The sequence below is a fragment of the Rhinoraja longicauda genome, chromosome 10 (genome assembly GCF_053455715.1).
Source record: "Rhinoraja longicauda isolate Sanriku21f chromosome 10, sRhiLon1.1, whole genome shotgun sequence".
Lineage (NCBI taxonomy): Eukaryota > Metazoa > Chordata > Chondrichthyes > Rajiformes > Arhynchobatidae > Rhinoraja > Rhinoraja longicauda.
The window spans coordinates 4513982-4535679 of NC_135962.1; the positions used below are offsets into that span (position 1 = coordinate 4513982).

The following is a 21698-nucleotide window of genomic DNA, read 5'->3' on the forward strand; positions in this document are numbered from 1 at the left end:
GAGCCGAGCAGGCTGATGAAGGTCCTGAGCCCCCACCGGGCGATGGAAAGTCCCAGGGCCGAGCCGAGCAGGCCGATGAAAGTCCTGAGCCCCCACCGGGCGATGGAAAGTGCTGCGGCCGAGCCACGCAGGGTGATGAAGGGCCTGCGAGCGGGTCGATCGTACCTCGCGCTTCGGGGCGGTCGAAGCTGCTACGGCTGGAGCTCCCAAAAGCCGGTCGCCAGCCAGGGACCTGCGAACTCCCGATGTTGCGGTCTGCAGGGCCCACGGCCGAAGCCTCCGAGATGGTAAGTCCAGGCCCTGCGACCGGAGTCTTCAAGGTCGATCCCAGCTGGAGGCCGCCGACTCCACGATATTAGGCCGTAGCGCGAACAGAGATACGACACGGTAAAGGTCGCATCTCCGTTGAGGAAGAGATTAGAAAAAAAGGTTTCCCCCAACCCCCCCACCACCCCCCCACATACACAGAGTTAAAAATAGAACAAAACGTACATTAAACGATGACAATAGACAAAAAACAAAAAAAAGACAGAGAGACTGCCGGTGAGCCACAGCTGCAGAACACAGCCACGCCCCCAATTTTTTTGAATGGAAGGCATGAAATCAAGAAACCTATAAAAGCCTGTATTCCGAACTTCACTCTCCACTGACGCTGTCTGACCTGCTGTATTTCTTGCATTCCCTGCCCGATGTGGCAACTTCAACAGCCTGACCGCGGGAGAAGAGAAAAGACATTCTGGCCTTCCATCACAGTGAGGAGGTGACTGGAGGAGACTCACTGTGATGGATGTTTTAAAAAAAAATTGTGTTGGTTTGTGATTGTGTGTGTTATTGCTTATTTTTATCGCTCTTATTGTTGGACTGTGGGTAATGGAATTTCGTCCAAAAGACTTGTTTTTTTGGATGACAATAAAGGTTATTCTGATTCTGATGTGTGAAATAAGACACACTTTGAAAAAACGTCATCTATCCATTTCCTTGTTGCCTGGCCTGTTGAGTTCCTCCAGCAGTTTATTTTTTTGTGTTAAATAACTTTAAGCCTTTATCTTTTCAGTTAAAAATAATGTTCTGAGTTTACAGACACTTAGCATTTCCAAAAAGGACTAGTGTTTTACTCTTTAGTGGTATCACAGGAAATATGGCCTAACCCCAAGCACTGAAAGTGAGTGGATGAAGTATTTGTGGTAAAGGTGTCAGGGGCAGATCACTGCTTAGGAACGGTTGGGCTACCTCTAATAATCCAAAAATCCCCTTGTGCCCAGCCTGTCTCTGGTGTGTGGATTCCACGCCATTCACAGACCGTGTGTTGTGTGTGTGCACAGCACAATGCTGCACAAGCAACTTCCCAGCAAGCAGCACAGGCTGCCTGCTATCCTTCAGAGTGGCCTCATTGCATGATGGATGCCATGTAGACCAGGGGCCTAAAACAAAAATGCTCAAGGGTGTTGCTGCTACCTCGAGTTTCCACCACATGGGAGATAGGTCTATTGCTAAAGTTCAACTGGGCAGGCATTAGAATGTCTAGACAATGCACCTAATGGTGGGTTTCGTCAAATGGGCTAGGCAGTAAATTAAAATCTCTGCTCTTATTTTTTAAATTTGCTTTCCAATGCAGAGTATAGTTTCCTGAAATTCATTGCTAAACACTTTGTATGGAATTAGTCGAACAGTAAATTACGAAGTACAGACAGAATGTTTTTCAGAATTATCTATATTAGCAAATTAGGTACAAGCTTCGTGGAGAGAAGGACAAGTCAGAGCCTCAGACACAGTCCTCATCAGCACTGTTCCTTCCCAGGTTCCATTAAAGTAACCGGTTGCCTTTCAGAAATCCCACGAACTTTGCAGGCAAGCAACTGTGACATTTTTTTCCACACTGCTGTGTAGTTTCAATGTCAAGCCAACCCCACCCCTCCCACAACTGTCCACTCTGCGGAGAGAGCTGCTGAGGGAAATCGTTGAGTGGAAGGTACATAGATAAGGAAGTGTATAGATAAGGAAGTGTAAGGTGTGTGTATAGGTGTGAAGTGTATAGATAAGGAAGTGTAAGGGATTTCACACTTTACCCTTCCTTATCTTTACACTTCCTTATCTATGTACCGGCCACTCTCCTGTCCTGACATCGGTCTGAAGAAGGGTCTCGACCCCATTCCTTCTCTCCAGAGATGCTGCCTGTCCTGCTGAGTTACTCCAGCATTTTGTGTCTATCTTCGATTTAAACCAGCTCGTGCAGTTCCTTCCTACACGTGGAGTGGAAGGTATTTTTTGCCTTGGGCAAGAATCATCAAATCATTTACTGTTGGGTCACTCCTAGCAGGTTCATTTGGAAGAAAAAGGATGAGCAATCCACCCAAAAATTGCTTGGAGGCATTTTCTTAATTGCCCAACAGCTCCTACCTCAGCATACCCTAAAGAAATGTTGGGCATATTCCTGTACATGCTCAGGTAGTTATCCACTTGCGTTGTGAAATCCATCATTAGCTTGTCCATCAAAACAGTGCGGAGTGAGAGCAGAAACATGACTTCTAATCCTGCACTCTGCAGCAAGCGTGAGGGGAGTGGACGGCAGCTCCACACCTTTGGATTAACCTGCACACCAGAGACAGAAGGCAAGACAATAAAAAACAATCATGAGAACCACTGACGTCGTCACAGATTTCAAAGTAAAATAATATACTCTCCGAGAGGTTGTTAGTTATGGGTAAACTTAACTCAACCTGTCACTGGATTCACCATGCAGCACCTTCCTAATCAGTCTAATCAGCCTTGAGCAGCATAGACACTAAACGTTGGAGTAACTCAGAGGGACAGGCAGCATTTCTGGAGAGAGGGAACGGACGATGTTTCGGGTCGAGACCCTTCAGACCTATATTTAGATTTTTTAGGCCTGGTGCTCATCTGTGGGATCATGGTCCACTCGACCCGAAACGTCACCCATTCCTTCTCTCCAGAGATGCTGCCTGTCCCGCTGAGTTACTCCAGCATCTGCAGTTCCTTTCCACATATTTCTTGAGCAGTATAGCCCGTGTATAGAAGTTGGAGGGAAGTGTGTGAAGAGGTGAGTGTGCACAGGGGTTGAGGTAAGAGTGTGAGGAAGTTACTGTGCACCAAAGATAGATACTAGAGGAACAAGATAGACCACTCAACCCTAGAAACTGTAGTACGTCATGACACCATTTTAGTAGGCAAAAACTTGCAGAAACATTAAAAAAGAAAAATAACAAAGATCTATGAATTGATAGATGAGATATATTCTGCATTTTAATGGTATCATCACACATACAGTTCCCCCAAAACACTGATTACACTGCGAGAGGCATAGCAAACTAAAATGGCAGACATTACGCTCCTTTGCGTACTACACTTCAGTCTGAAGAAGGGTCTCGACCCGAAACGTCACCCATTCCTTCTCTCCTAAGATGCTACCTGTCCTGCTGAGTTACTCCAGCATTTTGTGAAATAAATACCTTCGATTTGTATCAGCATCTGCAGTTATTTTCTTACACTTTAGTATAGGCGATTTCAACGGAGTGGTCCATCCTATTCCTCTAGTATCTTTGCTGTGCACTCTCAGGTTGGAGGGAAGTGTGTGGAGAAGTGATTGTGCACTCTCAGGGTAGAGGGAAACATGTGAAGTGTGCACTGGGGTGAGAGGTGTCTGTTAGAGGATTTTACTGCGCATTCCTAGGTTGGAATGCAGGAAGAGGCAAGTTTCTTATAGAAATGTATAAAATTATAAAAGGACTGGACAAGTTAGATGCAGGAAAAATGTTCCCAATGTTGGGAGAGTCCAGAACCAGGGCCCACAGTCTAAAGGGCCTGTCCCACTAAGGCGATTTTAAGGCGACTGCCGGTGACTAGGCTGTCGCCGACAGTTCCCCGGGGTGTCGCGGGCATGATCGTGAGGAGTCTTCCAAGAATCGTAGTGGATCTCAGCGCGTCGCTGAGAAATCAACCGGAGTGAAATTTCTCGGTGACAGCTGGCTTGTCGCCAGGTATCGTTGCGTATTGCGGGCGCTGTCGCATGCTGTCCCCAGGTTTGCTAGTTTCTCTTAGATGCATTTAGAAGCACATAATACTAAAATAAGTAAAGTCATTTGAAGATACCATAAAATACTTGTGTTTAACCAATTTATTTACCGTCAGGACATTTGACAGGTAGATTGGAGGCGACAGTTTGACGGTCAGGTAAGCGTGGGAATATTCGCGATGTTTATGGTCATCAGCCATTACATTTAAAGTGGGCTCCCAACCCAGAAACCAGATATGCATCACCCATACATTTTCAAAGAATGCCCACACACCTTTCACAAAAATCCATTTAACCACTTTTAAAATTATAGTTCTTAATACTGCTATTAGTAAACTGGAAGTCAATCCAGTTTATGCCTTGTTACCGTGAAGCTTGGTTTTCAAGTAACCCGGGCAAGATGTTATATTTCAAAACTCTCAAGGACTTACCGACTTGTCAGTGATTTCAGCGAAAATGAGGACGCCGGAGAAGCATTGACAGCGTGGAAATTTTGCGATGTTTCCGTAGACGGTGTAATCGCGACCTGACTCGGCATTGTCGTGGTCATTGTCGTCGGGTAAAAGAAAATTTGGGCGATCTGTTACGACTTTGACAGTCGCCGGTAGTCGCCTAAAAAATCGCCTAAGTGGCACAGGCCCTTTAGGGTAAAGGGGAGACCAATTAAAACTGAGGTGAAAAAAAACTTTTTCACCCAGAGAGTTGTGAATTTGTGGAATTCTCTGCCACAGAAGGCAGTAGAGGTCAATTCACTGGATGAATTTAAAAGAGAGTTAGATAGAGCTCTAGAGGCTAGCGGAATCAAGGGATATGGGGAGAAGGCAGGCACGAGTTACTGATTGTGGATGATCAGCCATGATCACAATGTAAGAAAATAACTGCAGATGCTGGTACAAATCGTAGGTATTTATTCACAAAATGCTGGAGTAACTCAGCAGGTCAGGCAGCATCTTGGGAGAGAAGGAATGGGCGACGTTTCGGGTCTAGACCCTTCTTCATCAGACTGAAGAAGGGTCTCGACCCGAAACGTCGCCCATTCCTTCTCTCCCAAGATGCTGCCTGTCCTGCTGAGTTACTCCAGCATTTTGTGAATAAATAGCCATGATCAAAATGAATGGCGGTGTTGGCTCGAAGGGCCAAATGACCTCCTCCTGCACCTATTTTCTATGTTTCTATAAATATTCCCAACATTTGCAATTGCTACATCTGTAATATTTGGTTTTAGATTAATTCCCCTTGAAAATGCCCAACTTTCATCCACTTTGTACTTAAATTTCCCTTTGGCACAAGTAATCAGCCACCCATTTATCCTCTGTATAGAGTGATAGTTTCAGGACATTGCTAATGTCCTTTGATGGCACCAAAAAAATTGTACAAACTATTGTTATGTACCTTAAGAGCACTTGCACTGTGCTGCAAGGATCGGATTTTTGTTCGAGGGAGGCTGAGGTGATGAACTAGACATTCTTCTAAAGTACTGACACAACTGGGAAGAAGGCCTCCTGTTTCAGTGGAGAACTGCAGAACATCAGCAACCTGCACATTGTAAAATAAGTCCAGTACGTTAAATGATGTAGCTGCAAGGTACAGAACCTGTACAAAATCCTCCAGTTAATTTGGATGTGAGGCAGAGGTGAGAAGGTGAGAAGATCTAATCTACATGCAGCTCCACCTACTTAATCCATATCAACTAAGGGTCAGGGATGGATAGAAAGGAAGAACTATTTACCACCCAGCATTTTACTATTTAATTGCTGGAGTGGTGAGTCATGACTGATCACCAAGGAGAGGAGCCCAGTGGTATGAACATTGACTTCTCCCACTTTAGATAGTTCCTCTGTCCCTCTCTTCCCCTCCTCCTTCCCAGATCTCCCTCTATCTTCCTGTCTCCACCTATATCCTTCCTTTGCCCCCCCCACCCCCGACATCAGTTTGAAGAAGGGTCTCGACCCAAAACGTCACCCATTCCTTCTCTCCTGAGATGCTGCCTGACCTGCTGAGTTACTCCAGCATTTTGTGAATAAATACCAAGGACAGGAAGGTAAATAAATATTTAAAATACTGCTATCACAAAAAAAAATCAGAAACATCCTTCTCCCAACAGGAGAGGTTTCATCTCCGCGGTGAAGAGATGAAACTTTTGAACCAGAACTTTTGTGTTACCTACCCATTTCGCAGGTCTTTTAATCAGATCACAGCACTGCTGGTGAGACGATAAGTGAAATGAAACAAGTCTGAAGAAAGGTTCCGACCTGAAACATCACCCATCCTTTTTCTCCAGAGATGCTGCCTGAGCCGCTGAGTTACTCCAGCACTTTGTGTATATCTCCGAAACAAAACAAGACTTCACTGTGATGTTACCCTTCTGAGCAAATGAAGCCGAGGGGTGATCATATCATGCAGTATAAAATCATGAGGGGATGCATAGGGTGAAAACAGTTTTTTTTCACCCCAGGACTGGGGAATGAAGAATGAGGGCATAGGTTTAAAGTGAGAGTGGACAGATTTATTAGGAACCTGATGGGCAGCTTTTTTTTTTACAACAGAGGGCTGGTGGGTGTATGGAACAGGCTGTCATGTAGCCTGACCTGCTGAGATATTCCTGCGCTTTGTGTCTTTTTTTGGCCAGAGGAAGTAGTTGAGGCTGGTAAAAGTAACATTTAAAAGCTGTTGGGACATGCACATGGATAGGAAAGTTTTACAGGGATATGGACAAAACGCAGGCAAATGGGACTAGCTTGGATGGGGCACCTTAGTCAGCATGGACTTGTGGCAAGGGGTCTATTTCTGTGTTGTATGATTTCAAATCTAAATTAGCAAGCTGTCTTCTCAGTCCCATTTTCCCTACTTTTCACATTTATATGTGGATGTACCTTTCGTACCTTTTATGATCTTTTATGACCTTTTTATTCTCTTCAATGAGCTTGTTCTTATCATCCTAGATATTATTATTCAGCTATCAGGAAGGCAATGAGCCTGTTCTTCGGTTGTTTCCACTCACGTATCCCTGGATTTTCCCATACGTTCGAATTTTTAACTTCCTTCTCTGTTCCTTCCCTGAAATATCACCATGCCTTTGTTGTGGTACTGACTAACCCACATTTCATTTCAGTGACGTTTGTGCAATGGTCTATGTAACACACTGACATTTTTGTTGAAATTAGTGGGTCACAAGTCGTAAGAAACTGGATTGGCGAGACTGAGACTGAGTCTTGGTTAAATCGTGTTTAGTGAAATCTTTTTGGTTTGCAAATACTTAAGAGGCTGCAATTGAAAACAGTTTCATGGCTGAATTCCAACAATGTAACAGCAAGAACAATATGGACGTTAGCCAATAATTGCTTCACGATATTAAATGACAGAGGTCAGAAGAAAACAAAACAAAGCCGTTATTCAGATGAATAATCTGGTGCTTATATTAAAGTAAAAATATGTTTACTTACTTGTTTTTTCAGGATCTTGGTATTGTTGGTGTGTAAAACATTTATTCCCCTGTCCTAATTGCCCTTGATAAACTGGAGGTAAGCCACCTTCTTTTGAATTGCTGCATTCCTTTCCAGAGTGGTGTGGTATCGGCGTTCTGAATTATGACCCAGCGATGATGAAGGGTTATTCAAACAATGCAGGATGATGTGCAATGTGAAGGAGAACCTGCAAGTGCTGTTCTCATGTACACACAACCCTTATACTTCCAGGTTTGGTTTAACTTAGAGATACAGTGTGGAAACAGGCCATTCGGCCGACCCAGCAATCCCCGCTCACTAACACTATCCTACGCACATTAAGGACAATTTTACATTTATACCAAGCCAACTAATCTACAAACATGTACATCTTTGGAGTGTCGGATGAAACCAGAGCTTCAGAGAAAACCTATGCAGGTCACGGGGAGAACGTACGAACTCCGTACAGACAGCACCCGAGGTCGGGATTGAACCCGGGTCTCTGGCACAGTAAGGCTACAACTCTACAGTTGCAACTAACCTTGAACCATTCAGTTCCCAGGATGGAAAAATGAAATAGTACTAGAGGGCTCGGTCCACGTTGCCAATCTGATCTCCCGGTGACCGAGCACTTCAACTCCCCCTCCCTCTCCCAGTCTGACCTTTCTGTCATGGGCCTCCTCCAGTGCCATAGTGAGGCCCACTGGAAATTGGAGGAACAGCACCTCATATTTCTTGCAGCTTGCAGCCCAGCGGTATGAACATTGACTTCTCCAACTTTAGATAGTTCCTCTGTCCCTCTCTTCCCCTCCCCCTTCCCAGATCTCCTTCTATCTTCCTGTCTCCACCTATATCCTTCCTTTGTCCCGCCCCCCTGACATCAGTCTGAAGAAGGGCCTCGACCCGAAACGTCTCCTGAGATGCTGCCTGACCTACTGAGTTACTCCAGCATTTTGTGAATAAATACCTTCGATTTGTACCAGCATCTGCAGTTATATTCTTATAATACTAGAGGGCATTGCTTTAGAGTGAGAGGGGCAAAGATGAAAGACTTTTGAGGGGCAAAGTTTAAAGTGGGGCAGGTTTTTTTACACAGAGGGTAGTGAGTGCCTACCACGCGCTGCTGGGGAGGTGGTTGTAAAAGGTACATTAGTGGCATTCAAAGGACTTTTGGATGGGCATGTGGATATGCAGGGAATGGAAGGATATGGGTTGTGTGCAGGTGGATAAGTGATGTTCTTGGCATCATGTTTGGCATATTTTTGGCCAAAGGGCCTGTTCTTGTACTTTACTGTTCTATTCTGGGCAGGACGTTTAGAAGGGGAAATGAATCACTTTTTCCAGGAGACAGTCTAATTTAGCAGTCGCTCTGACGCCATATTGATTAATAACGTTGTCATCGGTAGACACAAAAAGCTGGAGTAACTCAGCAGGTCAGGCAGCATTTCTGGAGAGAAGGAATGGGTGACCTTTCGGGTCGAGACCTTCTTCAGACTAAAGTTATCATATTCAGTTGCCATTTCAAATATATGAAATCTAAGGTTATGATAAAAAATCACAGAAGTACTAATCTAAAAGTCGTTAGCATTAAGGTAAGTCTAACTGAATAGAAATCACCAAATTATTACACCACTTATGGTTTTAAAGATACCAGTGGTGAGGCATTAGGGAAATAAAGGAAAATTAAATAAATGATGTTGTACAGTTACATTTCACTGTCTAATCCCTCTGCACCTGACAAATTCAGTTGGTACTTCAGAGCAATGTTGCTTTTAATGCAACATTAAAAGACTATGTTGCTTTTAATGATCCTGAATCACACATGGAGCTAAAGGTATACAATGAAAATAGGCCACAAGGTGTTAAGTTTGGAGAAGTATTGCATAATTGCTTAAAAACTATATCCCCTATGAAATAAGTCCAACATTCTGTTGTAGGCTGATGCGAACAGTGTGTGGCCTTTACATTTTGATGTACTGTCACCAGCTAAATTACTTTGTATCATGCAGGTTATTTCAACACAATTCTTTACTGATGCGTCACAGAACACAGACTCAGAGTATCTTGTATGTCCACATCAGTAGAAACAAAGAACTGCAGATACAGACAAAAAAGGACAGCGCTGGAGTAACTCAGCTGGTCAGGCAGCATCTGTGGAGAACGTGGGTAGGTTATGTTTTGGGTTGGAATCTTCCTTCAGATTGATTGTAGGGGGGAGAAGAAAGCTGGAAAGAGGAGAGGCAGAACAAAGTGCAGCAGGTAATAGGTCGACACAGACAAGGGTTTTTTTTTTTGACAGGGAGATGGTTGGAACAAAGGACAGAGGTAGGACTGATAGTGTGAGACATGTTTGACGTTGGCGAATGTGAATCCAGGGGAGGAGAGATGGAGGGAAGGTGCGGAGGGGAAAAATAGGTTGGAGTCCAAGTGGTGCATAGGATTAGTTAGAGGGCGGCACGAGTAGAGTTGCTGCCTGACAGTGAATGCAGCGCCGGAGACTCAGGTTCGATCCTGACTACGGGCGCCGTCTGTACGGAGTTTGTATGTTCTCCCCGTGACCTGCGTGGGTTTTCTCTGAGATCTTCGGTTTCCTCCCACACGTCAAAGACGTACAGGTTTGTAGGTTAATTGACTGGGTAATATGTAAAAATTGTCCCTAGTGTGTGTAGGATAGTGTTAATGTGCGGGGATCGCTGGGCGGCACGGACCCGGTGGGCCGAAGGGCCTGTGTCCGCGCTGTATCTCTAAATCTAAAAAATCTAAATCTAAATCTAAAATTGGAGAATTAAACGTTCATACCATTCGGTTTGTAAGCTACCCGAGCTGAATATTAATGATTTGGAAGAGGGAATTAGAAGCAACATTAGCAAGTTTGCGGATGACACAAAGCTGTGTGACAGTGTAAACTGTGAAGAGGATGTTAGGAGGTTGCAGGGTGACCTGGAAAGGTTGAGTGAGTGGGCAGATGCGTGGCAAGTGCAGTATAATATAGACAAATGTGAGGTTATCCACTTTGGTGGCAAAAACAAGGAGGCAGATTATTATCTCAATGGAGTTAGGTTAGGTAAGGGGGAGGTTCAGCGAGACCTGGGTGTCCTTGTACACCAGTCACTGAAAGTTGGCGTGCAGGTACAGCAGGCAGTGAAGAAAGCTAATGGCATGTTGGCCTTCATAACAAGAGGATTTCAGTACAGGAGTAAAGAGGTTCTTCTGCAGTTGTATAGGGCCCTGGTAAGACCACATCTGGAGTATTGTGTACAGTTTTGGTCTCCTAATTTGAGGAAGGACATCCTTGTAATTGAGGCAGTGCAGCTTAGGTTCACGAGATTGATCCCTGGGATGGTGGGACTGACATATGAGGAAAGGTTAGGCTTGTATTCACTGGAGTTTAGAAGGATGAGAGGGGATCTTATAGAAACATATAAAATGATAAAAGGACTGGACAAGCTAGATGCAGGAAAAATGTTCCCAATGTTGGGCGAGTCCAGAACCAGGGGCCACAGTCTTAGAATAAAGGGAGGCCATTTAAAACTGAGGTGAGAAAAAACCTTTTCACCCAGAGAGTTGTGAATTCTCTGCGACAGAGAATTTGCCACAGTGGAGGCCAAATCACTGGATGGATTTAAGAGTGAGTTAGATAGAGCTCTAGGGGCTAGTGGAATCAAGGGATTTGGGGAGAAGGCAGGCAAGGGTTATTGATTGGGGACGATCAGCCATGATCACAATGAATGGCGGTGCTGGCTCGAAGGGCCGAATGGCCTCCTCCTGCACCTATTTTCTATGTTTCTAATATGAGGTGCTGTTCCTCCAGTTTGCGTGTGGCCTCACGCTGGCAATGGAGGCCAGAAAAATCAGTGTGGGAATGGGAAGGGGAGTTAAAATGGCTAGCAACCGGGAGATTCAGCAGGTCTTGGTGGACTGAGTGCAAGTGTTCACCGAAATGGTCGCCGAGTCTATGCTTGGTCTGACTAATGTACAGGAGGCCACCGTGGTAACACCAGATGCAGTAGGTGAGGTTAGAAGAGATACACGTGAACATCTGTCTCAACTGGAAGGACTGCTGTGGTCCCTGGATAGAGACAGGTCTTATATCTCCTGCTGTTGAAGGAGAAAGTACGTGGGGAGGCAGTGGTTTGGGTGGGAAGGGATGTGAACGTAGGAGTTGCTGAGGGAGCGGTCTCTGCGGAAGGCGGAAAGGGGTGTAACTGGGAAGACTTGATTGGTGGTGGGATCATGTTGGAGGGGAAGGAAATATCAGAGGATGATGCGGTGGCTGGTGGGGTGAAAGGCGAGGACCAGGGGAACTCTGTGCTTGTTCTGACTGGGGGAGAACTATGGGACACAAGAGATGCAGGGTGATCTGGACCTTCCTGGTGGGGGGATGGAGGTGCAGAGAGACTGAACACCTATGGTGAAGATGAGGCGATGGAGGCCTAGAAACTGAAAGTTATTAAAGAGATGAAGAGCGTGTGAAGTGGCTTGGATGTGGGAAGGGACTGGACAAGGGAGGGAGGGGCGGGGGGAGAAACAGGATGGAATTGAGGTATGTGGAGATTAATTCAGTGGGGCAGGAGCAGGCAGAGATGATGGCTTTGCTGGAGCGGTTCTGTTCGTGGATTTTGGGAAGGAGATGGAAGTGGGCAGTGGGGAGCTGGGGAACGATAACGTTGGAGGCTGTGGAGGGAGCTTCTCCAGAGGCGATGAGATCAGAAACAGGTGGGAAATGATGGCCTGGTGTTTGTTTGTGGGCTTATCGTCTAGCGGTAGTGATGAGGAGGGGTCCAAGAGCTGGCGTCTCAGCCTCAGCACTGTAGAGGTCAGCCTGCCAGACTACAACAGAACCTGCCTTGTTGGTAGGTTTCAGTGAGCTGTGTGTTCAGAGGGTTGTCTGCGGGCAGTAGAGAAGTTCAGAAGGTTGATGTTGCGCAGGCAGTTGGAAATTAAAAGGTCCAGAGAGGATAGAAGGCCTAGCTCCTCCCAAGAGGAGAGAGAATCTTGGAGATGGGAGGAAGGCCATCACTCTGAGATGAGGACTTCTTCACTGAGAAAAATGACCGAAGGCAGAATCGACAGAAGAGAAGCTCTACATTATGGTGGGCCCGCAACTCATTGAGGGGTACAAAGGTAAGGCCTCTGTTGTGGTCAGACCATTCTATATTGGAAGGAGGGAGGTCAGGGGGGATGATGAAATCATGATAGGGGGGAGGGCTGGAGTCAGAAGGGTGGAAGGAGGCTCAGGGGAGGCACTGTGGGGAGGGGGGGGGGGGGGTGGGAAGTTGTGGGCTGTGAGGGGACGTTGGGTGAGAGGGATAGTGTAAGGGTAGGAATAAGGAGAAGTAGTGCGGTTTGAAGATGGGGAAGGGCAGCAGGACCCAGTGGTACCATTACTGAGATTCTGCGCGTGTGTGTGTGTGTGGGGGAGGGAGCAGTGGGACCCAGGAGAGCCAGACCAGGTGGTGATGGGGTCATCAGTGTAGAGGCCCTCGGCTGGGAACTGAGCCTGGAACCCTGGTGGGTTGACGGCCTTGGTGGCAGGGAAGATGTGAGAATCGGCGGAGTCAATGGCTGCGCCTCGCGCTTGGCCAGGGGCAGGTAAGGGTGAGTGGTGGTGGTGTTGTTAGCAGGTGAGGCCTGGGAATGGACGAGGAAGCTGCTTGGGTCTGTGGTCACCTCGGCGTTGGTGGGTCCGGTGTGGAATCGCCTGCGGGAGTTGTACGGGTCGGCAGCGGCTCCTTCAATGGCCATGGCCTTGGAGAGACTGGAAAGGCCATATAACATTCGCCTAGGCCTGAACCTCCTGTGTCAAACGGTACTCCAATTCCAAAAGCTTCATGAACGACTGAGATAAACACAGAATCTCTTTCCACCATTTAATTATTGGTCTTCAGCACAGAAATTGTTGGGTGAAAGGTCTGTTCCTACGTTATACTGATCAATGCTCTGATTGAGTCCTTAGATTCTCTACATTCTTCGCCATCCTCCAACACAAGACAAGCAGCTCGGGCTTTAAGCTTTGAGTTGGGGATCAATAGTTCAGTTGCTTACCTCCTGTTGCTCACAGTTCCCACCTTATGCTCACCAGTTTTCCGAATTCAGATTAATCCATGACTCCCAGTATGTCTTTTCTCAACAGGAGGATCTATACAGCATGGAAACAAGCTCTTTGGCCCAGCTCGTTCAATCCCATTCTTGAGATATTTCCTGCTCAACCCCATAGGTTTAACTGATGCACTTCTTCCTCACTTTTTGTTTTAAAAGTTGTGAGTCTGCTGGTTGCTGATGCTCAGAAGGCAAGCGATTATTCCCCCACTTCACCATGGAGAAAATGAGCTGCCCTTTTGAATTGCTGTAGTCTTTCTATGGAGTTGCTTCCATAAAAACAGAAACGATCAGAAATTTTCAATTGCTTCATATATCACAGAGTTCACAGAAGATTCATATTTTATCTTTCCTTTTTTCCCCCATCTCTGCTGCTTTTTGATGGTTTTCTCCAGTGGGCTAGCTTTCAGGCACATATTGGCTTCAAATAATTTGTCCCCTGACCTTTTCCTCTACCCACCATATCCATTCTGTTAAATCCACATCCACGGCATTGCCCCATTGCATCTCCTGGAACTCCTTTCATTAGCTGAATAATCTACTCTTTTATAGACAATAGACACTAGGTGCAGGAGGAGGCCATTCGGCCCTTCGAGCCAGCACCGCCATTCAATGTGATCATGGCTGATCATTCTCAATCAGTACCCCGTTCCTGCCTTCTCCCCATACCCCCTGACTCCACTATCCTTAAGAGCTCTATCTAGCTCTCTCTTGAAAGCATCCAGGGAATTGGCCTCCATTGAAAGTATCCAGGGAATTGGCCTCCTTTTCTTCGATACCAGCCTGAACTTCACCAAGATTCCTTCACAGTAAAAGAAAAATTGAACAAAATACTGACTCACTACAACAGAGCTGTTAGTTGAGAAAATGATGTGCATCAATAATTAAACTCGGGGTGGGTTTTTATGATTCAAACCAACAAAGTTCATCTCACCTGAGTATCAAAGACATTGGTGAGGTCCACCCGATATTGGTGGTACAGGCAGTCTGAGAGCAAGCGACAATCGTGTATCACCTGAATCAAATAAAGGTTACATTTTATCTTTACTTTGAAATACACAATGGAAGCTACCTACTGATATTAGTACATAGAGTCTTAACAGCGCTTCAAGGCACAATTTATAAAATAAGACTATGCTCTGATATTTGGTGGTTCTCCCAGACAGAGTTTACTGCAAACCTTTCAATAAAAAGCCAAAATAAAAAACCTAACAGTGGTTATTATTAAATGAAATAATTTGACTTCCATCAGTTTAATTGGTTGACGTGTTGTTTATCAATTGCATCTTTAATCTAGAAAGATAATCCAATGTGATTCACAAATGAACACAGTTGGTTAAAGTTGGAAGTTGGTGGAGTTGAAACGAAGGGCTGTAAGAAAGGGTTTGCAGATGGCAGGATTTAACATGAAACTTAGACAACTGAAAATGACAGGCAAGGTGGGTGACGTGATGCCTGAGTGAAAGGGCCAGAGGAAAAGTAAGATCAAGGCTGATGGTGGACAAACAGAAGGATGAACGACAAAGGCATTTGAACACAAGATATTAGACTGGAGGTACAGAGGGATTGGAAGCCAAGCAAACTCAGGAGGAGTGTGGTAAAGGCAGCCTTTGGCACACTTGCCTTCTTGGGAAGAACATTGAGTACAAATGATGTAGTTAGTGAGATTACACCTGGAGTACTGTATGGAGCACTAGCCGCCCTGATATAGAAACAATGTTATCAAGTCAGAACTGTGCAGAAGCAATTTGCCAGAATGTCACCTGGGGTTGAGGGGTAGACTGCGACTCTTTCATTGGAACATAGGTGGCCAAGAGAAGACCTTACTGAGGTGTACCAGATCATGAGGGGCAAGCATTCAGTGAACACTCAAGTCATTTTCCTGGAGTAAGCAGGTCTACCAGCTGAACCACTGCGCCACCTTTATTTGGAATGATATCCCAGAGGAAGCTATAGAACAGAGGTGTCAAACTACCGGCCCATGGGTCGCATCCGGCCCGCGAAGGGGTCCAACCCTTTTGGGGGAACAAAAAGTATGTTCGCGACCATTTATTATGTATCTGTACGGCAGCCGCTCTCTCTCTCTCTCTCTCTCTCTCTCGCCGCTCCCTCTCTCTCTCTCTCTCTCTCTCCACGCACTCTCTCTCTCTCACCGCTCTCTCTCGCCGCTCTCTCTCTCTTCTCGCTGCTCCCCCTCTCTCTCTCTCTCTCTCGCCGCTCCCTCTCTCTCTCTCTCTCTCTCTCTCGCCGCTCCCTCTGTCTCTCTCTCTCTCTCCGCTCCCTCTCTCTCTCTCGCCGCTCTCTCTCTCTCTCTCTCGCTGCTCCCCCCTCTCTCTCTCTCTCTCTCTCGCCGCTCCCTCTCTCTCGCCACTCTCTCTCTCTCTCTCTCTCTCTCTCTCTCTCTCTCTCTCTCTCTCTCTCTCTCTCTCTCTCTCTCTCGCCGCTCCTCTCTCTCTCTCGCCGCTCTCTCTCGCCCTCGCCATTTTCTCTCTCTCGCCGCTCCCTCTCTCTCTCGCCACTCTCTCTCTCGCCGCTCTCTCTCTCTCTCTCTCTCTCTCTCTCTCTCTCTCTCTCTCTCTCTCTCTCTCTCTCACCGCTCCCTCTGTCTCTCTCTCTCTGTCTCGCCGCTCCCTCTCTCTCTCTCGCCGCTCTCTCGCCCTCGCCATTTTCTCTCTCTCTCGCCGCTCCCTCTCTCTCTCTCGCCACTCTCTCTCTCGCCGCTCCCTCTCTCTCTCTCTCTCTCTCTCTCACCGCTCCCTCTGTCTCTGTCTCTCTCTCTCGCCGCTCCCTCTCTCTCTCTCGCCGCTCTCTCTCTGGGACAGGCCATGTAGTGACAGGGGGGGGGGGGGGGGGGGGGGAGGGGGCCGGCGCTGGGGAAGGTGAGGAGTCTCAGCGTTGTTGTGGACGCCGGGAAGTGCCTGGGCTGCCGCCACAGAGACCGCCACCATGTACCTGAGACTCAGGTGAGTGCGCGGATAGAGGCTGGTGGGAAGTCGCTGCACTGTGAATGGGGCCACAGCCAGCGATCCAAAATCTGAGCTGCTCTCCAGGGTGGGGGCTCTGGGCTTGGGTTGTTAGGTGGGATGCGGGAACAGGGAAGAGAAGGGAGAAGGTGGTGGTAAAGGAAGGGGAGGGGGAGCAGATGAGAGAAGGAAGGGAGGGTTTTTAGGGATGAGGAAGGGAAGATAGGGTGTCGAGGGAGGGGAGTGGGGGAGTAGGCGGTAAAGAAACGAAGTAGGGACGGAGGGGGTAAGGAAGGGAGCAGATGAGAGAAGGAATGGTGTTTAGGGATGAGGGAAGGGAGGGGATTTAGGGATGAGGTAAGGAAAGAGAGGATGAAGTAAGGGAGGGGAGTGGGGGAGTTGTTGGAAGGAAGGAAATCGGGATGAGAGAAGGGATAGGCTGAGGAAAGGGAGAAGGCAGGTGAGGGAGAAGGTGAGGGTAGAGAAGGACATGAGAGGTGAGGGGAGAGGATGTGAGGGGAAGGAAGAACGATATAAGGAGAAGGATGGGGAGCGGGGCCTTCAGGTGAGATGATGGACAGACCATCTTTCACCATGCCAGGTAGCTGCTGTTTGGCTGTTCACCATGCAGCCAGCCCATTGTGGGCAAAACATTAACACTGTAGGAAGACTATAAGACAGGGGAACAGAATTAGGCCGTTTAGCCCATCAAGTCTACTTTGCTATTCAACCATGGCTGATCTATTTTCTCTCTCAACCACATTCTATTGTCTTCTTTCTCCCTGTAACCTAATCAAGACCTATCAATCCCTACCTCAAAAACACCCAATGTCTTGGCCTCCACCGTGTCTGTAGCAGTGAATTCCCCAGATTCACCACCCATTCCTCCTCATCTCCATTTATTCTGACGCTGTGACCTCTGGTCCCAGACTCTTCTATTACTGGAAACATTATCTCCACATCCACTCTATCTGGGGCCTAGATACCAATCATAAAGGTAATGCCTGCTAGGCAGTCTTCTTCGTAAGAAACGAAATCCGTAAAGTGAAACACTTTGTAGTTTTTGCAGAGACTGAGACACGAGAGCAGGTTGAACAAACGAAGGCAACAAAAGCTGTGGGAGCAGGCACGCATGTGTTCCCGCGTGCACAACTGATCCGGCCCATATGAAGTCGCATATTGCTCATTCCGGCCCATGACCTAAAGTGAGATTGACACCCCTGCGAAAGAGGCTGATACAATTTTCTACTTTTAGAGTCAGACGGCACTGAAACAAGTCCTTCAGTCCATCTCGTCCACGCCATGACGATGCGTCATCTAAGCTTGTCCCACTTAGACAATAGACGCAGGAGAAGGCCATTCGGCCCTTCGAGCCAGCACCACCATTCAATGCAATCATGGCTGATCATTCTCAATCAGTACCCCGTTCCTGCCTTCTCCCCATACCCCCTGACTCCGCTATCCTTAAGAGCTCTAACTAGCTCTCTCTTGAATGCATTTGGAGAATTGGCCTCCACTGCCATCTGAGGCAGAGAATTCCACAGATTCACAACTCTCTGACTGAAAAAGTTTTTCCTCATCTCCGTTCTAAATGGCCTACCCCTTATTCTTAAACTGTGGGCCCTGGTTCTGCAATTCCCCCAACATTGGGAACATGTTTCCTGCCTCTAACGTGTCCAACCCCTTAATAATCTTATATGTTTGGATAAGATCACTTGCTCGCATTTGGCCTATAACTCTCAAACATTTCCTATCCATGTACCTATGTAAAGATCTTTAAAATGTTGTTATTGCAGCTGCCTCAACGACGTCCTCTGGCAGCTCGTGTCATTTACCCACTACCTTCTGTGGGGAGAAAGGTTGACAAACAAAGATGGCGTTCTTACAGTAGGCAGAGTGGGAGAAGGTGTTGTCGAGGTAGCAATGGGAGACTGTAAGTTTATAGATGTCAGTGGCACGTCTGTCTCCAGCGAGGGGGACGAGAGGATGAATTCCAGGAGACTTTGAGGGCAGGATGGAAGCGAGTGGCAAGGGGAATGAAATTGAGGTGGTCTGCACAAGTGCAGAAAGCAGCACCAATGCAGTCGCAATGCTCCATGCAGATGGGAATGTCTCCGGCTCCACCACACATATTATCATGTAGTATAAGAAAATAACTGCAGATGCTGGTACAAATCGATTTATTCACAAAATGCTGGAGTAACTCAGCAGCAGGCAGCATAATGCTGCCTGACCTGCTGAGTTACTCCAGCATTTTGTGAATAAATCGATTTGTACCAGCATCTGCAGTTATTTTCTTACACATATTATCACGGTTAGTTTAGTTTAGAGATAAGGCGTGGAAACAGGCCCTTCTGCCCACTCTACACTTGATCTCTTGCTATCCACTTTGCTGCTGTAACACTGTAAATTTACCCGGTGTGGGACGAATAAAGGAATATATTATATTACACCGACCATCGATCACTGGTACACATTTTCTTTTCATTTTGGATTTCCACAATCTGTGACATTTTGCTTCAGCTTTATTTCATTTTCAGAGAGGTGAAAGATTAATCCATTCAATTTTGGGTTCCATGAACCAAATTTTGCTCGTGCATAAAAAACTGTTGCCCAGTCTGTTCTTGTATCAAAAGATAAGGCTCGACGAAAAATTAGACTCACAGTTTGAATCTAGGGAGAAGTGGGATTGACTCAAATTCCCAATCTCTGAATACTAACTCCAGGCACATGGGATCCTCACAGATCAATTTATGGACAGTGTGTAGTTCTATCCTACACACTAAGGACAATTTAGAGATGCCAATTAACCTCCAGACCTGCACGCCTTTAGGATATGGGAGGAACCCAGAGCAGCTGGAGAAATCCATGCAGTCACAGGGAAAACGTACAAACGCCATACAAACAGCACCCACAGTCAACCTGGGTCTCTGGCGCTGTAAGGCAGCAATTCTACCGCTGCGCCAGCTGTTTGCATTGCCCTTAAAGATACATGTTCAAAAATATGGATCATAAATTACTCTTTGTTCGAATGAGCTCAACTAATGATGTTTCCTCTTACTACAGTGTCTTTAACCATGGCTCAAGATCTCAAAATGAGGTCTCAGCAATTCAGGCCAAAGGAGAAATCTATTCATCCAGTGTAGTGACCCTTTGGATTTCTCTACCCAAGGGCTCAGTGACGTCAAGAAACAAATTTAATCGATTTTTAGACATCAAGATAATCAAGAGATAAGAATTCAGGAAAGTGGTGCAGAGATAAAAGATCAACCATGATCTTTGTGAACAGGCTACTCCTGTTTCTATAATGCTATTGCTGGATGCTAAATGAGAGTTCATTCACCCTAGTGTGTAATAAACTTTCCTGAGCGATCATTATCTGATGCATTTACTCTTCAGTCAGCACAACGCTGTCTAATCCTACGGCTTTCAGTAATTTCCGTTTTCTTATCATTTTGGATTTCCACAATCTGTGACATTTTGCTTCAGCTTTATTACATTTTCAGAGAGGTGAAAGATTAATTCATTCAATTTTGGGTTCCATGAACCAAATTTTGCTCGTGCATAAAAAACTGTTGCCCAGTCTGTTCTTGTAAGGCTCGACGAAAAATTAGACTCACAGTTTGAATCTAGGGAGAAGTGGGATTGACTCAAATTCCCAATCTCTGAATACTAACTCCAGGCACACGGGATCCTCACAGATCAATTTATGGACAGATAATTAGGCCTTTGCATCCCTCTTTCATTAGATGCTCGTTCAGCCCATAATGCAGATAAATGGCATGCCTGAAGTAATGTTCCAAGACATAAAGCTCAGAGAAGATTGAGAACTATAAATGTTAGGTAGACACAAAATGCTGGAGTAACTCAGCGAGTCAGGCATCATCTCGGGAGAGAAGGAATGGGTGAAGGAATGGGTGATGTTTCGGGTCGAGACCCTTCTTCAGATGTTTAACTACAAACTAGACCAAGTGGACCCATCAACCATTCCTCAACCAACCTAGCCAACCGATCAAGATCTGCAATTTTTCACAACCATATTCACCCTGTGCAATACCACCCACTTTTGAATCATATGCAAACTTGCTAATCTAGTCACATACTCAATCAACATGCTATAATTTTGTAACAACCTATAGTGGCACCTGACTCAAATGAATATTCAATTAAACTGCATTCTCCAACTGTTCTTATTAGTTACATTCTACAAAAACGATTACAGGTCCATTACAAATTTCCCAGCAACTGGTGTTCCAGCCTCCCTGTAATCTGGACAAAATCCTCCCCTCACCAGAAGTCCCCACCCCGAAAATGTGCCTAGGCCAGGTGAAGCGGACAATCACGACCTCATCGGAAATCCCACGCCAATCGGCAGGTCGAATTTGCTATGAGGTCGAAGATGCTATGAGGTTGCAGGGTGACTTGGACAGGTTGTGTGAGTGGGTGGATGCATGGCAGATGCAGTTTAATGTGGATAAATGTGAGGTTATCCACTTTGGTGATAAGAATAGGAAGACAGATTATTATCTAAATGGTGTGAAGTTAGGAAAAGGGGATGTACAACGAGATCTGGGTGTCCTAGTGCATCAGTCACTGAAAGGAAGCCTGCAGGTACAGCAGGCAGTGAAGAAAGCCAATGGAATGTTGGCCTTCATAACAAGAGGAGTTGAGTATAGGAGCAAAGAGGTCCTTCTGCAGTTGTACAGGGCACTAATGAGACCACACCTGGAGTACTGTGTGCAGTTGTGGTCTCCAAATTTGAGGAAGGACATTCTTGCTATTGCGGGAGTGCTGCACAGGTTAATTCCCGGAATGGCGGGACTGTCATGTGTTGAAAGACTGGAGGGACTAGGCTTGTATACACTGGAATTTAGAAGGATGAGAGGGGATCTTATTGAAACATATAAGATTATTAAGGGATTAGACACGTTAGAGGCAGGAAACATGTTCCCAATGTTGGGGGAAGTCCAGAACAATGCGCCACAGTTTAAGAATAAGGGGTAGGCCATTTAGAACGGAGATGAGGAAAACCTTTTTCAGTCAGAGAGCTGTAAAACTGTGGAATTCCCTGCCTCAGAAGGCAGTGGAGGCCAATTCTCTGGATGGTTTCAAGAGAGAGCTAGATAGAGCTCTTAAAGATAGCGGAGTCAGGGGGTATGGGGA

At 46.2% G+C, this 21698-nt stretch overlaps 1 protein-coding gene across 1 annotated transcript in view; it reads right to left on the bottom strand.

The window, feature by feature from the left end:
* Nucleotides 1-21698, bottom strand: part of exd1 (exonuclease 3'-5' domain containing 1) — a 59525-nt gene that overhangs the window by 1187 nt on the left and 36640 nt on the right. The window contains exons 8-10 of the mRNA XM_078406103.1: nt 14507-14587; nt 5423-5566; nt 2398-2589 (exon numbers count right to left, since the gene is read on the bottom strand). Coding sequence (XP_078262229.1) covers nt 2398-2589; nt 5423-5566; nt 14507-14587 — 417 coding nt within the window. The remainder of the gene's footprint in view (nt 1-2397; nt 2590-5422; nt 5567-14506; nt 14588-21698) is intronic.